This window comes from Ranitomeya imitator, chromosome 1 (genome assembly GCF_032444005.1).
Source record: "Ranitomeya imitator isolate aRanImi1 chromosome 1, aRanImi1.pri, whole genome shotgun sequence".
In the NCBI taxonomy this organism is placed as follows: domain Eukaryota; kingdom Metazoa; phylum Chordata; class Amphibia; order Anura; family Dendrobatidae; genus Ranitomeya; species Ranitomeya imitator.
Window position 1 is genome coordinate 53,842,751 of NC_091282.1, and position 22,423 is coordinate 53,865,173.

The window sequence follows — 22,423 nt, forward strand, 5'->3', positions numbered from 1 at the left end:
GTCAGGGCGTGAGCGTGACAGTTTGACAGCTATTTAAAAAAACCTATTCATTGCCCCGGGAAATAATCAGTGGTTTATCTCTACTCTATGATAGACATGACTATCCTGTTGCAGAGAGAAGATTAGCCGAAGAGCATCACAGATACTAAGAGAACAGGCTTGATGGTTACAGATCTCACGTAGGTAAAGCAACTTGTTGGTTGCAGTGCACTCTGTGGAACTTTTTGTTTGAACCATACTTGATGAGTGTTTAGGATGCAAAAGTTATAACACTCTTTTTCTCTCTCTGGTCCATGTTTGCTCCTTAGTGGCCTCAGATGTGTGCTACTTCCAGATTTTCTTTGCTTTTCGAAACATGCCATATCCTAATGTCATCTCGTAGTTCGATCAATTCGCAGGACCTTTGCCAGTATTTCACAGCCACTGGATGGGAGCCCTGTAAACATCCTCCAACTGCTGGAGTCCCCCCTGCTCCTCTTCTGCCCCAGCATCCAATAGGAAGAGATTCACATGGCTCTTGTCCGATGGCCACGGAATGCTGACGTTGGTCCTGCAAATTTACTCACTCCTCTCTACAAAGAGCCCAACAGTGGTGTAACTTTTATATGTGTGAGCCCCAATGCAAAATCTCCAACAGGGCCCCCAACTATCACAAGTCTTTAAAAGTATCCATCTTTTCATATGGGCCAAAAAGACCATATGGGCCCCAAAAAAGGCTCAAGGTCCCAGAAGAAAATGCAACCCCTGCACTTATTATAGTTACGCCCCTGGAAGCCCATCCCTTTGATCATGTGCCTGTTCAGTCCGCCAAATCAGAGAACATACTGTAAATATCAAAGCCACACTACAGGTCTCAGGGCAGCCAACTCTTCACTGCTTTAGCTGGACAAAATCCCAAATTTTCTGCCACTGTCCTTACAAATTTGGACCAAACTGGGCAGAAAAAGGGACAAAGTTATGTAAAAACTACACAAAAGTGGGTATTCCTCTGTGGATCAGGTGCATTCCCTACAAGGTCGGTGGTGAACTTGGGCAGGACTGAGGGTGGGACTTGAAAATTCCCAGTCAGTAGTCACCCAATATTAATACTACTTGCATGATATCCAGACTGATAGTCCACGAAGTCTACGGTGGCATGTAAAAGTTTGGACACCCCTGGTCAAAATTACTTAAGCAAGTTGAAGATGAAATGATTTCTTAAAGGCCTAAAGTTAAAGATGACACATTTCCTTTGTATTTTAGGAAAAATATATGTCTTTTCATCTTTCACATTTTAAAAATTACAAAAATGAAAATGGACCCATGCAAAAGTTTGGGTACTTTGCATGGTTAGTACCTACTAGCACCCCCTTTTGAAAGTATCACAGCTCGTAAACGCTTTTAGTAGCCAGACAAGAGTCTTTCAATTCTTGTTTTAGGGATTTTCATCCATTCTTCCTTGGAAAATTCTTCCAGTTCTGTGAGATTCCTGGGTCGTCTTGCATCCTCTGCTATTTTGAGGTCAAGTCACAGATTTTCAATGATGTTTACATCAGGGGACTGTGAGGGCCATTGTAAAACCTTCAGCTTGCACCTGTTGAGGTTGTCTATTGTGGATTTTGACGTGTGTAGGACCATTATCCATTTGTAGAAATCATCCTGTTTTCAACTTCAGCTTTCTGACAGATGGTGTTATGTTTGCTTCAAGAATTTGTTGAAATTTCATTGAATCCATTCTTCCCTCTACATGTGAAATGTTCCCCGTGCCATTGACACCAACACAATCCCAAAGCATGATTGATCCACCGCATGCTTAATATTTAGCGAGATGTCCTTTCTCTGAAATTTTGTGTCCTTTTTTTCTCCACACATACCTTAGATCATTGTGGCCAAAGCATTCTATTTGAACCTCATCGGTCCACAAGACTTGTTTCCAAAATGCACCAGGCTTGTTTAGATGTTCTTTTGCATACTTCTGTCGCTGGTGAGGACGCGGGAGAGGTTTTCTTCTGATGACTCTTCCATGAAGGCCACATTTGTGTAGGTGTCTCTGAATAGTAGAACAATGTACCACAACTCCAGAGTCTGCTAAATCTTTCTGAATGTCTTTTGCAGTCAAGAGTGAGTTTTGATTTGCCTCTTTAGCAATCCTATGAGCAGCTCTCAATGAAATTTTGCTTGGTCTTCCAGACCTTATCTTGACCTCCACTGTTCCTGTTAACTGTCATTTCTTAATTACATTTCAAACTGAGGAAAGGGCAACTTGAATACTCTTTTCTCTCTTCTAGTACCTTTTTCCTGCTTTGTGGGCCTCCACCATTTCCATTTTCAGAGTGCTAGGCAGCTGCTTAGAAGAACCCATGGCTGCTGTTTTTTTGGTACAAGGTTATAGGTGGCTGGATTTTTATAAATCTGGGAAATTTGCATCACCTGGCCTTTCCTAATGATGATAAAGTACAAGTCATATCCCTAAGAGGCTAATTAAGGTCTGAAACCTTGGTCAAAGTCATCTGAGCACACAAACCTTCAAGAGTGCCTAGACTGTTAGCCTAAAATACAAAGGAAATGTGTCATCTTTAACTTTAGCCATTTTAGAGATCATTTCATCTTCAACTTGCTTAAATGTTCACAATAACATTAATTTTGACCAGGGGTGCCCAAACTTTTACATGCCACTGTATCTTTGACTTCGCTATGGCCTCGCCCAGATATGGGTCTCGCACCACCAAACCCACCATGGCTTCCTCTCAGGCTGGCGTCACTCCTAGCCCCAGCAGACTCTTCTGAACTAACTCTTCCCAGGCAGACATCATGCTCAGCCCATGCAGCGTCAGTGGCAGTCTGCACAGATTTCTGCAAATTGTCAATGTTTTTACTCAGGGAAAAAGTCACAAGATCAGTTGGTGGTCGTAAGATTTTTTTGTAATGGTTACAAAAGACTCTACAACTATTCTCTGTACAGTCGCAATTTTACCAACATTGCCAGACAGTTCTGTGCCTAGTAGAAATTATCGAATTGATTCAATGCAAATTTAATTTTTGTAAATTTGTTTGTAGATCAGAACCAGTGAATTTAAACAATTTATGGATTAGTTCACAATAATTGCCTAAAATGGACATTGCTATTTTACACATTCCAAATAAATTGCATCACAAGACCTTGGGGGGGACTTCCCCACAACGCCTTGCAGCTATCTCATCACCTCATCACATCACATGGTATTGCTCAGCCAATCAGGAGGGACTGTAACAGCCTGTAAAAAAGGAGGGGCATGGAATGCAGCAGCCACTTTGTGGGGAATCTGGATAGTGGGAGGATGTCAAAATTCACAGTAAAAAAGCAGGGGCTGGAAATGCAGCAGCCACTTTTTGGTGAATCTGGATAGTGGGAGGAAGTCAAAAGTTGCAGTAAAAAATCAGGGCTGGGAATGCTGCAGCCACTTTGTGGTGAATCTGGATAGTGGGAAGAGGTCACAATTCACAGTAAAAAAAAGCAGGGACTGGGAATGCAGCTGCCACTTTGTGGTGAATCTGAACAGTGAGAGGACATCACAATTTCACAGAAAAAAAGCAGGGGCTGGGAATGCAGCAGGCACTTTGTGGAGAATCTGGATAGTTGGAGTACATCACAATTCACAGAAAAAAAAACAAAAAAAAAAACAAGGGGCTTGAAACGCAGCAGCCACTTTGTGGTGAATCTGGATAGTGGGAGGATGTCAAAATTCACAGTAAAAAAAGCAGGGCTGGGAATGCAGCAGCCACTTTGCGATGAATCTGGATAGTGAGTGGACGTCACAACTCATAGCTCAGCCATACAGATAGGAAAAGAAAGCCAAAAAACACTGAACAAATATTACAGATGTTGTGTAACAACACAGCAGTGAAGATGATCAGTGAGTGAAAGAATAATGTCATACGCTGCTTTCAGGGCGAATTAAGGCTTTGGAGCAGTTTTGATTGATGGCTATTCAATTTGCAGTTATTCGAATTTTCTGGGAAAATTTGGAGAATTGGGCGAATTCTAATTTCAGAAGCCTCGCTCCTTTCCAGCGCTCAGACAATTATCCCATAGAATTCCTAAAAAGGTCATAAGTCATGCGGCAGACAAGGCGGGATGGGTAAAGAATAGGTATTACGCAGTTGCTCGCCCCGGTGTCTGTAAAGAGAGGGATAAATAACACACACCTAGACTAGTAATACTCGCTAATGAGCAACTCAGGGCAATTTGTATGAAGAGCTTCGGAGATCTGGTTACGACGCTGTGATGACACAACAATCCGGTATGTCAGGCCTCGCGCTCGCTGCAAAGACACCGCGCTGCCGCCACTCACTCAATTACAATATGAATCATTCCATTCATGAAGCACTTAGTGTTTATAGAGAACCCAGATGAAGCCGTGTAAATCAGTGCACTGTACGCCCTGCTCCGTCCCAGGCTCGCTCCGCTCTGTAAAGATGAGACATCATCGCTGCCCCAGACCAGAGACCTATATTTTCCATACAGCCTGCAGCCAGACAGAGCTCAGTAGCCTCTTCCCGGCTTTAATCTGGTCTGTCTGTGCCACATTAATCCATATGTAAGTCTACGTATTGTTCTTCCCGGTCTACAATACACCTTTTATCCCTCCCTAAATTAGTCAAAGTCATCCCAGACACATTCTTATTAAAGAGGCTTTTCGGTTTAACAGAGTTTAAAAAAACCTATTTCCATATACCCTATGGAATATGGAAATTTTGAGTTAATGAGGGGGTCATCTGTTCAGGATCTTTAACCTTCTTGGGCGTCTGTCCTCCTGCATTACCTAGATTAGCCGTAGGTGTAGTACTTCTTCTCCACTGCGGAGGTGCTGCAGGTAAATTGGTCAGTTACTGCCAGATTGCAGCCATTGTCAGCAGAGGGTCTGGTTACTGGTACGAGATCTTTGTAGAAGAATTATAATAATTTAAAGGCTTTTTTTTAAATACCCTGTTTTTCAGATTCTCACCATTATTGAGATCTCTGCTAGCTGTCTGTGAAATGTTCCAATCTGAAAACTTGTACAAAGCTTATATATTGTAGAAATAAGTCTCCTCCATTGAACTGTCAATCAGAGTCAAACATTAATTTGGATCTGCTGCTAGATTTCACAATACAAACTGCATATTTTATTAAACAGATATCTTAGACCTGATTAGATTGGTGTACTTACTGTGAAAATTGATTTATGAATGGCTGTATAATATATTTTATTTTATATATCTTTTTTAAATATTCATCTGACATTCCCCCAGCAGTCACATGTTTAAGGTCTTGTTCATCTAAAATACCTCTCTTTACAATGGCTACACCACTCCTCCCAGATCCCTGATTGTGTGCCCGCTATACTTTCACCCCAGATCAGGACACCCGCACGGACCTGTCTGTAAGTACGGTGCAGGGTGCGTGACATTAACTTCCCATAGAGAGAGAAAGATCCACTCTCACTTGATGTAGAGATAAAACCACACCCAAACTTCCTGTAAAGGAACAAAGACCCAACCCCGCTTCTTGTAGAGAGACAGACTCATCCTACTTCCTGTAGAGAGATAAAGAACCACCTCCACTTCCTGTAAAGATAAAGACCCAGCACCACTTCTTGTAGGGACAAAAATATCTCCAATTTCTATAGGGAGACAAAGACCCACCTCCACATGATGTAGAGACAAAACCACACCCCAACTTCCTGTATGAGACAAAGACCCAAACCCACTTCTTGTAGAGTAACAAAGAACCGCCCCAACTTCAAAAATCCCACTTCTTTCTATATGGACAAAAATATGCCTCCACTTCCTGTAGGGAGACCAAGATCCACCTACACTTGATGTAGAGAAACAATATCATGCTCCAACTTCTGGTAGAGAGACAAAGACCCACCTCCACTTGATGTAGAGAGACAAAGACCCATCCTACTTCCTGTAGAGAGATAAAAACCACCCTCACTTCCTGTAAAGAGAAACACCCATCACGGCTTCCTCTAGGGACAAAAATGCATCCTCACTTCCTGTAACTAGACAAAGACTCAACCCCACTTGATGTAGAGACAAAACCACGCCTCAACTTGCTGTAGAAAGACAAAGACCCATCCTACTTCCTGTAGAGAGACAAAGACCCATCTTACTTCCTGTAGAGAGACAAAGACCCATCCTACTTCCTGTAGAGAGACAAAGACCCATCCTACTTCCTGTAGAGAGACAAAGACCCATCTTAGTTCCTGTAGAGAGACAAAGACCCATCCTACTTCCTGTAGAGAGACAAAGACCCATCCTACTTCCTGTAGAGAGACAAAGACCCATCTTAGTTCCTGTAGAGAGACAAAGACCCATCCTACTTCCTGTAGAGAGACAAAGACCCATCCTACTTCCTGTAGAAAGACAAAGACCCATCCTATTTCCTGTAGAGAGACAAAGACCCATCCTACTTCCTGTAGAGAGACAAAGACCCATCCTACTTCCTGTAGAGAGACAAAGACCCATCTTACTTCCTGTAGAGAGACAAAGACCCATCCTACTTCCTGTAGAGAGACAAAGACCCATCCTACTTCCTGTAGAGAGACAAAGACCCATCCTACTTCCTGTAGGGAGACAAAGACCCATCCTACTTCCTGTAGAGATAAAGAACTGCCCCTATATCCTGTAAAGACAAAGATCCATCAATGCTTCCTGTAGGGACAAAATTGCATCCCCACTTCCTGTAGGAAAACAAAGACCCACCTCCCCTTCCTGTAGAGAGACAAAGACTCAACCCTGATGGAATGGTTGATTTGTCATAGGAATTTATAAGGGTGTCTCACCAATGTCCTTACACAGCAATAACATAGCTATAACATTATAGTAGCACTAGGAAAGCAGCATATCACTTGGTCTTGCTTTATTTTTACTGACTATAATAACCTCCTGTATATTATAAACCCATCGGTAGACATATTATTATGACTTCCTTGTGTCCCCATTGTGTATCCTTCACAATGACACGTCATCACTGTATACTGCTGTGTAATATTGTCATCAGCTAGGAGCAGACAGCGTTTTGTACACTCCACTCTTTGGCACGCCGCGTAAAATAATAATCTTGGGAAAAGCCAATCTGCCTTCTTCATCCCAAGACAAAGACCTCATTATCTGATGGATGAATGAACATGTAGACACTCATCTCAGGTCTGGGGCGTTAGAATGAGGAAAGTCTCCTCTAATGGTAACACACAATCCTCCGTAATTACACGCACTTCTTTTTATGACTTCTTTCTTGTTGTTGTTTAATTAATCCAATAATTAGCATAAAGCGCACGGGTTGCATTTTCATGGCGCTTGTGTAACACCGGAAACTTATCAGACTGGACTGTGATCATCATCATAATCATAGGGAACAGCCACAACAATAGTTGCAAATATGCCAGGAGCTAAAAAGTTCTAAAAACTGTGCAGCCATATTGGTTTCTACTGAAACTTTACGCTTCATTCACACAAGTATTTTTGGTCAGTATTTTTATGCTAAAACCAGGAATGTATCCAAAACACGGAACAGGAGTCAATCTTACTGGCTTACAAACACTGTTGCAAAATACTGATCAAATACTGATGTGTGAATAAGCCATAAGGAGGAGAAGCTAAGTACCCAATGTACCCAAAACGTAATTTATCCAAAATAAAATGTTCTTCCTGTAAAACCCCTCTAAAGCCTTCTGTGTGACTAGGTGTCCACTACCTAATGTGCAAGTTATTCTTAGCAGCCAAAACACAAAGACAAATTACAAGAAGTAGGAACGATTCTTTACCTCTGTACAGGAAGTAGGGGAGAGTCTTTACCTCTGTACAGGAAATAGGGACAAGTCTATCTCTGTACAAGAAGTAGGGGGTAAGTCTTTACCTCTGTACAGGAAGTAGGAGGTGAGTCTTTACCTCTGTACAGGAAGTAGGGACGAGTCTTTATCTCTGTATAGGAAGTAGGGGCGAGTCTTTATCTCTGTACAGGAAGTAGGGGCGAGTCTTTATCTCTGTACAGGAAGTAGGGGCGAGTCTTTACCTCTGTACAGGAAGTAGGGGGCAAGTCTTTATCTCTGTACAGGAAGTAGGGGTAAGTCTTTATCTCTGTATACAGGAAGTAGGGATGAGTCTTTATCTCTGTATACAGGAAGTAGGGGCGAGTCTTTATCTCTGTATACAGGAAGTAGGGGCGAGTCTTTATCTCTGTATACAGGAAGTAGGGGCGAGTCATTATCTCTATATACAGGAAGTAGGGGCGAGTCTTTATCTCTGTATAGGAAGTAGGGACGAGTCTTTATCTCTATACAAGAAGTAGGGGCAAGTCTTTAACTCTGTACAAGAAGTAGGGACGAGTCTTTACCTCTGTACAGGAAGTAGGGACGAGTCTTTAACTCTGTACATGAAAGAGGGGCGAGTCTTTATCTCTGTACAGGAAGAAGGGACGAGTCTATCTCTGTATAAGAAGTAGGGGTGAGTCTTTACCTCTCTACAGGAAGTAGGGGGCAAGTCTTTATCTCTGTACAGGAAGTAGGGATGAGTCTTTATCTCTGTACAGGAAGGAGGGATGAGTCTTTATCTCTGTACAGGAAGTAGGGGCGAGTCTATCTCTGTATAAGAAGTAGGGGCGAGACTTTACCTCTGTACAGGAAGTAGGGGTGAGTCTTCACCTCTGTACAGGAAGTAGGGGGCAGGTCTTTACCTCTGTACAGGAAGTAGGGGCGAGGCTTTACCTCTGTACAGGAAGTAGGGGGCAGGTCTTTACCTCTGTACAGGAAGTAGGGGCGAGTCTTTATCTCTGTACAGTACAGTATGTAGGGATGAGTATCTCTGTACAGGAAGCAGGGACTCCAGGGACCTGCCGGTGGACCTCATGAAAGCCCCTGGTTTAAATCTATTAGCTTCTAAAAGACACAAATACATTTGAACATTGGAAGAGAGTGGAGTGTGTGCGGCGGCAAGTCTGGCATGCATACCCACAGAGAGAGCTCTGTGTGCCCCCTGTGGCATGCGTGCCATAGGTACGCCATCACTGCTCTAGATCCTTCTCCCTTATACACATGCTTGCTCAGTTTGGTAGAATGTGCATGGGTTTTCAATGAATAGAGAGAAGTAAACCTCTGCCCGTAACCTCTGATGACTGCTTATCTTCAATAACAAAAGGATTGGACATATTGAAATCCAGCATGCTCGATCATGTCGTTGACAGTCAGGAAATGCCCATACACATTTAATGGTCGGCTACATCTGTTGAAATTGGCTTCACCCAATGTGTATTGGGGATTTGAGAGGTATAGGAGGGTATACTCACTGTAGTAGACAGCTAAAAATCAGGGCATTAGTGACCAGGTGACAGAAAATTTGCCCCATGAGAACTAATATGGTTGACATTGCTCCTAGAAACTACGGTTTTGATGGGTTTTTTAAATAATTGGATGCATTTAGCTTTCACTAGTTGTAAAAATACAGGTGCTTCTCACAAAATTAGAATATCATCAAAAAGTTCATTTATTTCAGTTCTTCGGTACAAAAAGTGAAACTCATATATTATATAGAGTCATTACAAACAGAGTGATCTATTTCACATGTTTATTTCTGTTAATGTTGATGATTATGGCTTACAGCCAATGAAAATCCAAAAGTCAGTATCTCAGTAAATCAGAATACTTTATAACACCAGCTTGAAAAATTATTTTAAAATCTGAAATGTTGGCCTACTGAAATGTATGTTGAGTAAATGCACTCAATATTTGGTCAGGGCTCATTTTGCATCAATTACTGCATCATTGTGGCGTGGCATGGAGGCGATCAGCCTGTGGTACTGCTGAGGTGCTATGGAAGCCCAGGTTGCTTTGATAGCAGCCTTCAGCTTGTCTGCATTGTTGGATCTGGTGTCTCTCATCTTCCTCTTGACAATACTCCATAGATTCTCTCTGGGGTTAAGGTCAGGAGAATTTGCTGCCAATCAGGCACAGTGATACTGTTGTTTGTAAACAGGTATTGGTACTTTTGGCAGTGTGGACAGATGCCAAGTCCTGCTGGAGAATTAAATTTCCATCTTCAAAAAGCTTGTCGGCAGAAGAAAGCATGAAGGGCTCTAAAATTTCCATAGACGGCTGCGCTGACGTTGGTCTTGATAAAGCACAGTGGACCTACACCAGCAGATGACATGGCTCCCCAAACCATCACTGATTGTGGAAACTTCACACTAGACCTCCAGCAGCTTGGATTGTGGCCTCTCCACTCTTCCTCCAGACTCTGGGAGCTTGATTTCCAAATGAAATGCAAAATTTACTTTCATCTGAAAACAACACCTTGGACCACCGAGCAACAGTCCAGTTCTTCTCCTTGTCCCAGGTAAGACGCTTCTAGTGTTGTCTATTGGTTATGAGTGGCCTGACACAAGAAATGCGACACTTGTAGCCCATGTCCTGGAGACGTCTGTGTGTGGTGGCTCGTGAAGCAATGGCTCCAGCAGCAGTCCACTCCTTGTGAATCTCCCCAAAAAATTTTAATGGCCTTTTCTTAACAATCCTTTCAAGGCTGCGGTTATCCTGGTTGCTTGTGCACCTTTTTCTACAGCACTTTTTCCTTCCACTCAACTTTCCATTAATATGCTTGGATACAGCACTCTGTGAACAGCCAGCTTCTTTAGCAATTATCTTTTGTGACTTACCCTCCTTGTGGAGTGTGTCAGTGACTGCCTTCTGGACACCTGTCACGTCAGCAGTCTTCCCCATGATTGTGGAGCCTACTGAAACTAACCTTTTTAATTGCTTAGGAAGCCTTTGCAGGTATTTTTTGTTAATTATTCTAATTTCCTAACATAATGACTTTTGGGTTTTCATTGGCTGTAAGCCATAATCATCAACATTAACAGAAATAAACACGTGAAATAGATCACTCTGTAATGACGCTATATAATATATGAGTTTCACTTTTTGTATTGAAGAACTGAAATAAATTAACTTTTTGATGATATTCTATTTTTGTGAGAAGCACCTTTATATTTATAAAGGGGCCGCCCTTTATAATGGCCGACCCGCTAACCGTAAGAACGTAATGTATGACAGTATGAGACAAAACAATAATCCGCTGCAGCAGACGTGAGTTGTTGTGAGCCGTCAGGATCATTTTTAACTTCTTTGTTTTATTTTTGGGGATTAAAGATCACGTTACATCAGTATTTTAGCAAACTCTTGTAAACTCTCAGTTCGGTGAAGGTCATTATCTCCTGTTTGTTGTTGTTTTCATGGACTGTTTGCTTCAGTGCAGATCTCCACCTGTACTTTTACAGTGATTTTCCAAGAAACCTACCGTAATTGCACAGTAAATTGTCACGACCATAGAGGTGTTAATTTCTGCATTTTTTTTTTCATGCACCCAGATGCCTGAATGGGAGTGACCTAAAACAAGTCTGTGTAGCCTAAATGGGCAGTCTGTTGTATAGCAGATACAACCCTCTTTTGATTAGCTACAAATACAAAAATTGTAGTTATAAAAACTGCTAAGTAAGTCTAAGTGCACGCTGCGTTCTTGCACATAAATGCTAGCATAGGCTGTTATTGGCATAAGGAGGTGCAGAAAACTAAGTTTTCCTATAGAGAAGGCAAAAAAAAAGGTATGGCGAGTAGTATACATTTTTCTGCAAGGGCGCACTGTGCTATACGGATACCTAAGTTGTGGCAAATGTCGAGTATGTCTATCCTGAGTGCCCAACAGTGGACAAAAGTGCAATGTGCACAGAGTCTAATCTTCCTGCTAAAAATGCTAAGAAGAGGAATAAAGGCAGATATTGGATTTTAATACTAATTAAAGGGGTGGTAAAAAAGTAAAATTGATTTTATTCCTAAATAAATATCTATTTATGGTAAAAATTTTATCTCCCTTATAAGAAGTGATGAGCCAGTAAGAGAGTGCACTGTCAGTGTATATTATAAAGGAGAATGCGGTGAGCAGGGACAAGCCCAACCCCTGAAAGTGAGGCCACATTTGGAGGCGGAGCTGGCCTCTGCCCTTCTTGCTCCCCCAGTTCTTTCCTTGCAATGTGCCCTGACAGTGCGCTCTCTTGCTGGCTCGCTGGCTTCTCATTAGAGCCAGAGAGGGAGCGCACTGTCACTGTGCACTGATAAGAATTTTGCACAGTGACAAGATCCTACTGAACATACATCAGAATTGACAACTGATGAATGCTCAGTACAGCAAGGTCACTAGTCACTAATGATGCTTCATTTCAGGATGGGGCTGAGACTGCAGAAAACACTACAGGTTCGGTCCCCATGACGACTTGTTTAAGTATCCCAGCATGCACTGGGAGTTCTCAAATGAAGCATCATCAAACAGGTAGTATGTAAGAAAAAAAAATAAAGCAGTCAGATTAGAGAGGGGAAGGATAGGGACTTTTTTTAATTAAAGTATATTAGAAATAGATTAGATTATTACAATTAATAGAGATTTAGGATTAAAATCAATGTTGGTTTTGGACTACCCCTTTAAGCTATACTTATGACTATTGCAGTGGGGTTTACGAAATTGTGGGTCCTCACTCAGGACCCTCTTCTGTTATGGTCGGACTGTCTATAAACAGCAACTAAAACTTTGGAGGACCCATCATGTATTGATTTTAACAGTTATGATGCAATCCCTCATTGCCCCTGTGGAGGCACTATAGGGAAAATAAACACTTGTCCTAAAAATCCGCCACTGATTACAGTTGATCACTAGAGGAGGGGGACATCCTGATATCAACTTTTATCGTGGGACCCTCGTACCAAGTGAGGGATTGTCCAAATTATGAAACCTTTGTAAGGAACTTCAGTATCGTCGCAAATGTTTAACAGGAATATATAATGCAGATTATAATCTCATCAATTCTTTACATTTTATTGGCCTTGTGCCCACAGGAAGAATTAACTGAATCATACACGAAAAAAACCCTTAGGCCATAGATCGCTGCTTGAGTTGAGGTCGTCCTCCTGTGTCTACGGGACAACACCTTCTATGTTTGGGAAAAGTCCAAGTGCTCCAGGCGTCATACTTGTATGTAGATTCCTGGAGACTGATACGGTAACAATACAGCGTGTTCTGCCTATCTGTAAGATCTGCCCTGGGTAATGCATTCTTCCCAACCCTGTATTAATCGCTCACGTCTCTGAGTCCAAAGTACAAGATATTTTGTGTCCTTTCACAAAAAGTTCCCTGTAAAAAAAAATATTCTCTTCCTGCCCTCATGCACCACAATAAGGGTAAAACTGCATCTGATCTTCATACATATACAGTATTGGTCACAATTCTTATGCTCTGTAACGTGCCATCCATTCTTTCACTCTTTTTCAGTGAGTGGTTTCTCTTCATTAGCATTCTGCCAGCACTATAGGAGCACTAAACTAATCAAATTTGCAGACGATGCAAAGCTAGGAGGGATAGCTAATACTAGAAAAGAGAGAAAGGGTTCAGAAGGATATAGATAAGCTTAAACAATGGTCAGTGACTAATAGAATGGTATTTAACAAGGAGAAATGCCAGATTCTACATTTCGGCAAGAAAACGAAAATTACATCTACAGAATGGGAGGAATAGAACTAAGCAACAGCACTTGTGAAAAAGACTTGGGTATACTAATAGATCCCAGACTGCACAGGAGTCAACAGTGTGATGCAGCAGCAAACAAGGCAAATACAGTTCTGGGATGTATTAACAGAAGCGTAGAGTCTAGATCACGTGAAGTAATTATCTTCCTCTACTCCTCCTTGGTCAGGCCCCATCTGGAATACTGTGTCCAGTTCTGGGCACCGCACATTGAAAAACTGGAGCAAGTTCAGAGAAGAGCTACCAGGATGGTGAGCGGACTGCAAAGTATGTCCTACAAGGATCGGTTAAAGAGTCTGTGAATGTTTAGCTTGCAAAAAGGAAAAGATTTAATAGCTGTCTACAAATATCTGAAGGGCTGTCACAGTGTAGAGGGATCATCATTATTTTCATTTGCACATTGAAACATGAGAAGCAATGGAATGAAACTGAAATCGACACAATACAGATTAGATATTAGAAAAAACTTTTTGACAGTGAGGGGGATCAATGAGTGGAACAGGCTGCCATGAGAGGTGGTGAGTTCTCCTTCAATGGAAGTCTTTAGAGGCTGGACAGACATCTGTCTGAGATGGTTTAGTGACTCCTGCATTGAGCCGGGGGTTGGACACGATGACCCTGGAGGTCCCTTCCAACTCTAACATTCTATGATTCTATGAGATGGAACTTTCATGGTTTCACTTCCAAGCATGCATCCTACCTTTGTCCGATTGCTTTCCTGGCCTGAACTGAACATCCACCTCCAAGTTTAGGATATTGATGACCAATGCATAGCATCCCCTATTCCGTTCAATAGGAGCTGAGCTGCAGTATCTGCACAGTGCACGGAGACGGACTATCCTGGCTCCATACACTGTTTACGTCCAGCCACCCTCAGAGCTGAAAGTAACTGATCAGTGGGGAAGCCACGTGTCAGATCCCCCCCAATCTGATATTCTGCAGATCAGTCATCAATATTTTAATCCTGAAAAACCTTTTAATTACAATTATATTCTTTGTGATGCATAAAGGATATCAATAAAAAAAATTTTTTTTCAAGGATTAATAATTCCAGAATTTCAGAAGAAACCTTTTTTGACTTTACTATTTTAATTAAGAAAGGAAACAACCTCCTGAGAATGCAAACTTGACCTCAGCCTCAAAACCGCTCCGAATATTTCCTCCTCCTCCTCCTCTCGGCACAAATGTTTGTATTTGTTAAAAAAAAATATTTTACCGCACATCTCAGTCCTTGCAATAAGATACTTTTGAGAAAGTAACACAAGAACTGGATCTGATCCACCTCCCTCACTGGCGTATTAAGAAAACTAGCAATAATAATAATGCGCCGGCCCATTATCCAGCCGAGAAGATGGAAACAAAGACATTGCAAACATTCCAGGTTTAAAGAGTGGAGCAGGAATTTACAGAAAGGTCCTGGGCTCTGGGCTTTACAAGGCGCAGACTGAAGTGACTTGGCTTACTCTTGTGTTGTCTCTACACGCTGTTTGTGTAGCCTAAAGAGCCTCAATTACACTTACGACACAATACTCAGCTACTCTCCCTGGATGTTCTGCCCAAGTCTAAACTTGTTGACGGAGCGCAGTTTACGGTGATGATACAATGACTGTTCCAGCGGTAGATTAATGACATATTTAGGACACAACACACACGTCTGCACTAGACACACAAATCTGCTTCCCATCCTTGCTCTCCAGATGAGCGCAAAGTCCTCAAGCTGGCATCCCCGCAACAATCAGAGATGCCCACCATGACCGGGAAGCCTCGTCTTGAGCAGGGTGCAAATATTAAAGATATTTGGTGCTGGCATTGTAAGAAGTGTCCTCGAGACTTTTCTAGAGCTGCACCATTTCTGTAATGGCACAGTCAGCCTGCCGTATAAGTCGTCGTGAGATTGGAACGTAGGGCGCGGACTGGCCGGCGGCCCTACCTAATAACCCAACTGCTGAATAGGAACCCCATAAAACAGATTCATTTAGATTAGATTGCTATCAACAATGATTTGCCTTAGACCTCATTCAGACATCTGGGGCACCTTCCAGGTATATATGTGATCCATTCTGGTATAATGTGCCCCATCCAGGTATATATGTGCCCCATTATCGCAAATATGTGCCCCATCCTCGTATACATGTGACTCATCCTGGTATATGTGTCCCCCATCCTGGTATAATGTGCCCTATTTTGGTATAATGTGCCACTTTCTGGTATAAAGTTCCCCATCCTTATGTATGTGTCCCCAATCTTCGTATATATGTGCCCCATCCTGCTATAATGTGCCCCATTCAGTTATATATGTGCTCCATCATTGTATAATGTGCCCCATCCTCATATATATGTCCCCCATCCTGGTATAATGTGCCCCATCCTCGTATACATATGCCCCCCATCCTGGTATAATGTGCCCCATCCTCGTATATATGTCCCCCATCCTGGTATAATGTGCCCCATCCTCGTAAATATATGCCCCCCATCCTGGTATAATGTGCCCCATCCTCGTATATATGTCCCCCATCCTGGTATAATGTGCCCCATCCTCGTAAATATATGCCCCCCATCCTGGTATAATGTGCCCCATCCTCGTATATATGCCCCCCATCCTGGTATAATGTGCCCCATCCTCGTATATATGCCCCCCATCCTGGTATAATGTGCCCCATCCTCGTATATATGCCCCCCATCCTGGTATAATGTGCCCCATCCTCGTATATATGCCCCCCATCCTGGTATAATGTGCCCCATCCTCGTATATATATATGCCCCCCATCCAGGTATATATGTGACCTATCCTCATATATATGCTGCCTTATCCTTGCATATATGCCCCCTATCCTGGAATAATGTGCCCCATCCTCGTATATATGTCCCCGTACTGGTATAATGTCCTCCGTCTTGGTATAATGTCCCCCATACAGGTATATATGTGCCCTATTCTCGTATATATGTTACACATCCTGCTTTGCTCTAATACATGAAAAAATGATACTGCTCACCTTCTCCCACACTTCCACACCGCGCCGGATCCTATTCTGTAGCTAGCGCGGGAGACGGCAGATGACTTTGGCGTCCCCATCATGGTGCATGATGTCACTGCCATGGGCCCCTAGTCACATGCACGTCATTGTCAGTTGCCGGCCTCTGATTGGCCGGTGTCGTGCATTGCGGCTCAGGGAGCTGATGGATTCCCTGCGCTACAATATATTTCAGCTGGATGTGCATCCTCAGACGCACATCCAGCTAAAGTAGTTGCTGGTGGCGACAAGCCCCCTCCAGCTCAGGTCCCCATTGCAGCTACTTCGGCAATATGTCCGTACCTGAATTCACACAATGATTGCTGCGTACATCAAACCATGTCCCAATGTAAACCCCAATGTTTCATGAATTGTCTACAAGTTCCCATACACCCTTTATGCGGAATAGAACAGCAGACTGCACCACACAAAAAGTTGTATCATTGTATGCCAGCCGAGCAGAAGCCAAAAGGACTCACTCTTTGCCTCTGTTTCATTGTATACCAGCCGAGCAGAAGCCAAAAGGACTCACTTTTTGCCTCTGTTTCATTGTATACCAGCCGAGCAGAAGCCAAAAGGACTCACTTTTTGCCTCTGTTTCATTGTATACCAGCCGAGCAGAAGCCAAAAGGACTCACTTTTTGCCTTAAATTGGGTAATTAGGGGTATGGTCTTCCTTTACATAGGTGCTGAGAACTTTCCGGGCACATACAATCGATCACATAGGATTCTGTATTGGGGGACGACCAGCTGATTCCCGTGCTGCTTCATTTTAAAAAGAATCTCCCAAAATCGGAGCATCAGATGGAGCATTTTGGAATTTTTTTTTTAAAGGCTCGTGCATACGACCGATTAGATCAGGCGAGAGCTATCCGTGTTTTCACAGATCGCACTCGTACCTGTATTATTCTATGGGGATGTGCATATGTCCAATTTTGTGGTTCACTTAGTTTGAGGAAAAAATCGGTAACGTGTCCAATTTTGATCCAAGTGTTGCAGCAAAATTGTCAATGTAAATTTATGACTTCAAGGAAACCATGGGACTGCACTTGGCTGACATCTGACTTATTTTCACGGACCAACATAATTTTTTCTCTCTCCGCCATAGAGAAAAACTGATTCTACTCTGAATAAACGATGATCAGAAATATCTTACCGTTTATCTCAGATGGACAGAAAACGGTCATATGGCCCTACCCTAAGCCTGACTACACAAAGAGTTTTTCAAGGAATTTTTGGACCGGAAACTGGGCCCAAATTGTCTAAATCCTCCTTCAAATTTCAAAATTTCTCATAAAGTTTCCTCTCAGCTTCTGCTCCAAAACTCCATGTGAACATAGCCTAAAGGTGTGTTCACGCGGAGTTTAGTTCCTGAAATTGAGCATGATCTCCAAGGGTTTGTGGAGTTTTGAGATTTTGAAAAGGTTTTTCTAGAGTTTCCGCTCATGTTTCTGTTCCAAAAACTCTTCAAAAAAACTTGTGCAGGTTATGGGCAGGTGGAGTTTTTTTTTCTAAGGGGATCAAAAACAAAAGACTTTTCAAGTGGAAACTGATTCGGGAAACATTTGTTTGAGGAGTTCTTTGTTTCCTCAAACATTTAATGAAGCGTTTTGGAATATTTTATTGACGAGGTGGTGCTATATTTGGAGCGGATTTCATCAGAATCAGCTTTATCTTTCCCACCAGGGGGTTTTAAAAGTGGAAAAAAAAGCTAAAAAAAATGAACATTTGAAGAGCAAAGAGGATTAAGAATGAAAGAAATAGGAAGAGTCTTTGAAGCATTTTTTGCCAATTTTTGTGTCTTTTTGGAGCAGATTCACTAGAAAAAACTCCTCTAAAAGTTCCTTCTGCACTAATCTATGGCTGCCAGATAATCCAGAATATTTCATGATCCAGTTGGGTTCATAGTAGATTAAAATAATATTGTTGATACAAATATATATAAAATGATTATGACATGTCGCCGACCTTGTATGAAATCTTGGTAGGTAATTGCTCTCATTTTTATGCAACCTCTCCAGCCCTAAAGAATGAAATTCTTCAAGGATTTTTGAAACCCAATCTTCTCGCCTGAAGTCATCTTTGATTACCCTTTCGTTAATCCCACCGTCACCCCTGGAACTGACGCCTATGAAAAGAGGCCACTGTGCTGCCGCTTCTCTTCTGCTTTGTGCTGGATTCATTTAAGGGCCTGTGGTAAAAAGCAAACCACTGGAAAGTCAGGAATGCTAGGAAGCATAATCTCATGGTTTAAGGAAGGGTCTCAGGTTTAATATTTAGGCTGGATCCTGACTTCACAAGAAACACCCATCTTATAATGTATCGCTACTGTATATTGTACTGTTATAACGGGTGAGGAGGCAACAATCATTACAAAGGGGTGTTCTATCAGCATACCTCCCGATCCGGAGGGACAGAGTTTTGGGAGCTGCCTGAGAGTTCAGGAGTATGCCCCAACTTCTCTGTATAAGTCCTCAGGACACAGCTACAAGTAAATACATCGGTGGAGCAGGGAGCCAACAGATCCCTTCTCAACTGTTCAATATGAGTAGAGACTCAAGGACCTTTCAGTCATTTGACATTCGCGAGGCAGCAGAGACCAGCTCAGCGGAGGAGCGGGGCACACAGAAAAGCGGGATGCTTGTGTGCTGGCATCATATTGGCAGGATCTACTGTGGGGGCATCATACTGTATGTGGCAGGATCTACTGTGGGGGCATCATACTGTATGTGGCAGAATCTACCGTGGGGGCATCATACTGTGTGTGGCAGGACCTACTGTGGGGGCATCATACTGTATGTGGCAGGATCTACTGTGGGGGCATCATACTGTATGTGGCAGGATCTACTGTGGGGGCATCATACTGTATGTGGCAGGATCTACCGTGGGGGCATCATACTGTGTGTGGCAGGACCTACTGTGCGGGCATCATACTGTATGTGGCAGGATCTACTGTGGGGGCATCATACTGTATGTGGCAGGATCTACTGTGGGGGCATCATACTGTGTGTGGCAGGACCTACTGTGGGGGCATCATACTGTATGTGGCAGGATCTACCGTGGGGGCATCATACTGTGTGTGGCAGGACCTACTGTGGGGGCATCATACTGTATGTGGCAGGATCTACTGTGGGGGCATCATACTGTATGTGGCAGGATCTACTGTGGGGGCATCATACTGTATGTGGCAGGATCTACTGTGGTGGCATCATACTGTATTTGGCAGGATCTGTGGGGGCATCATACTGTATGTGGCAGGATCTACTGTGGGGGCATCATACTGTATGTGGCAGGATCTACTGTGGGGGCATCATACTGTGTGTGGCAGGAGCTACTGGGAAGCATCATACTGTATGTGGTGGTGTGGTGTATGCGTGGCCTCCTCATCCCTATCCTGGTATGCATGGCCTCCTCATCCCTGTCCTGGTATGTGTGGCCTCATCATTCCTGTCCTGGTATGCGTGGCCTCCTCAACCCTGTCCTGGTATGCGTGGTCCCCTCATCGCTGTTCTTGTAGGCGCGGGCCCCTCATCCCTGTCCTGGTATGCGTGGCGTCCTCATCCCTGTCCTGGTATGCATGGCTCCTCATCCCTATCCTGGTATGCATGGCCCCCTCATCCCCATCCTGGTATACATGGCTCCCTCATCCCCATCCTGGTACGCATAGCCCGTCAGAAAAAAAAATTAAAAAAACCAAACCATTATACTTACCTTCCCTGTGCTCCCTTGCAGTGTGATGTTCTGATGTCAGCAGCTGATTTATGCTTGTAAACAGCGCATTGCAGTAACGTGATGAGCTGCTTACAAGCAGAGGACAGCTGCCAGAATACTCACTGCTCCCTACGTCCAGGACGATAGGAATGGATAACAGTGAATATTCTTTGATCTTTAATAGCGGTCATAGTAGCTGGCTTCCTGCGGCTAGGCTCTGAAGTGTGCCCGCTAATTAAGGGAATGAATATTCACTGCTCTCCACTCCCTGCGGGAAGCCGGCTGTGGCTAACAGCTTGTCTGCTATTAAAGAGAAATGAATATTCACTGCTCTTCGCTCCTATAGGCGTGGAGAGCAGTGAATATTCATTTCTCTTTAGCAGCGGTCAGTGTGTTAGCTGCTGCAGCCGGCTCCTGCCTCCTGTGACCTGTAGCTCTGCTGCTTCTGCTCCCACACCTCCCCATCCACAGCAGGTACATCATTTCAAATGAATGTGCATCTAAGGAAGCACATTCAGCTGAAATAAAATGCTGCCATCGACGACCCCCTGAATCGGGCAGGGATTGCCAAGGGGTCTACAGTGACTGAGGGGCTCGCCTGTTTGAGACCCCTGGTTTTGTTTTGTTTTTTACAAATTTCAGATTTTTTTTCCTTACTAAAATAATAATAATAATAAAAAAAAAAATATATATATATATATATATATATATTTAGGTTTGATATCGCCATAATGGCACTGACCTAGAGGTTCATATTTCCAGGTAATTTTTACAGAACAATGAACGTCATGAAAAAAAAACCCCCAAACACCTCTTTTTCACCTCTTAATCTCACCTGGATTTTTTTCCCCTGCCTTACAGATTATATTCGAAAACCACAACCCGTCCTACAAGAAACCCCATTCCTTGTACGGCAAGGTCGATGACAATAGGAAAAGTTATGGGTCTTTGAAGAAAAAATAAATAAATAAGAGACCAGACACTGAAGGGGTTGTTAAAGTATCACCTTTCCAGTTGCAGTTTTTCCACCTGGTCCACACACTGGTATGTATTTGTATGGTGTCATCCAAGGATCCTACATTCCGGTAACTTTTTATTTAATTTTGGCCAAAGATTATGAAAAGTTTCTTCCCAAGTCTTCTCCTGCCCTGAACTGGTCATTCCTGGTGCAAGTGTTAGCCAAGCCCAGAACTACAACTCCCATCGTGACAATTGCGTCTGTTGTCGGCCTACATGTGATATGTTTCCCTCACTATACAGCGGCCAGAATCCAGGAGACGTGCCAGCTGGGCCACGTTTAGGATCCAGTGTGTATTTAGGCAGCAGGGGAACATACACTTTGAGGGTCTCATGGTCGCTGGTCACATTTTTCTGCAATAATTCTTTGCGCCGAGCATTACGACAACCCTCAAATATTCTGAGGAAAAGAGCTGGCCAGTGTAAATATTCCACTCCGCGACATCTTCATCTCCATCCCGCTACGTGTCGCCTGATATATGGAGTGTGGACTGTCATCGTTACCGTGAAAATTATCATCCAACAGTCTAAAAAAAAGAAGAAAAAAAAGTGCATCAGGCGTAGAAACGAGTTCTGTATGTCTGCAGCACGGACATGGCGGAGACTCTGCAGCTTGGAATCAGAAATTTTCTGTGTGCAAATGAAAACCAAGCTGAAAAGGCTGCCCCCTAGTGGCTGAAAAAAAAAAGAAAAATAAAAGATTCGTCTTCGATGACTGACCGACGGAGAATAAGCATTAGTTACAGGATTAGAAAAAAAAAGGTGTTTTTTTTTTGGAAATAGCGCCACCAGGAGTTTGATCTGTGGCTGAAATAACACATACAGCCTTTGAACAAGTGTGGTGCTGTTTTTGGAAGCAAGCAACACATATAATAATATACATATATTTATTTATTTTTTCAAACCCTTAGGATTAGGGCATAGTCCCATTTACCAAAAGAGTGGCGTTGCACAGGGAATGAGCCAAGGAGACCTGGGACCCTTGAAAATCCTGAAAGTTAAGGATCTGAGAAGTCAGACCTCCATATTTTACTGATATCAGCTTGGATAAAACAGAAAAAAAAAAAAAAGTTGATACACGTTAATGGCATACTTTCCATTTAACCCCTTAGTGACAGAGC

At 42.9% G+C, this 22,423-nt stretch overlaps 1 protein-coding gene across 1 annotated transcript in view; it reads left to right on the forward strand.

Annotated features, from left to right (window-relative positions):
* The window catches only part of CTIF (cap binding complex dependent translation initiation factor), a 280,974-nt gene extending 259,704 nt beyond the window's left edge, over window positions 1-21,270 (forward strand). Inside the window, exon 12 of the mRNA XM_069746645.1 lies at window positions 21,147-21,270. Within this exon, the coding sequence (XP_069602746.1) occupies window positions 21,147-21,248 (102 nt within the window). The 3' untranslated portion in view covers window positions 21,249-21,270. The remainder of the gene's footprint in view (window positions 1-21,146) is intronic.
* The last annotated feature ends 1,153 nt before the right edge of the window (window positions 21,271-22,423 follow it).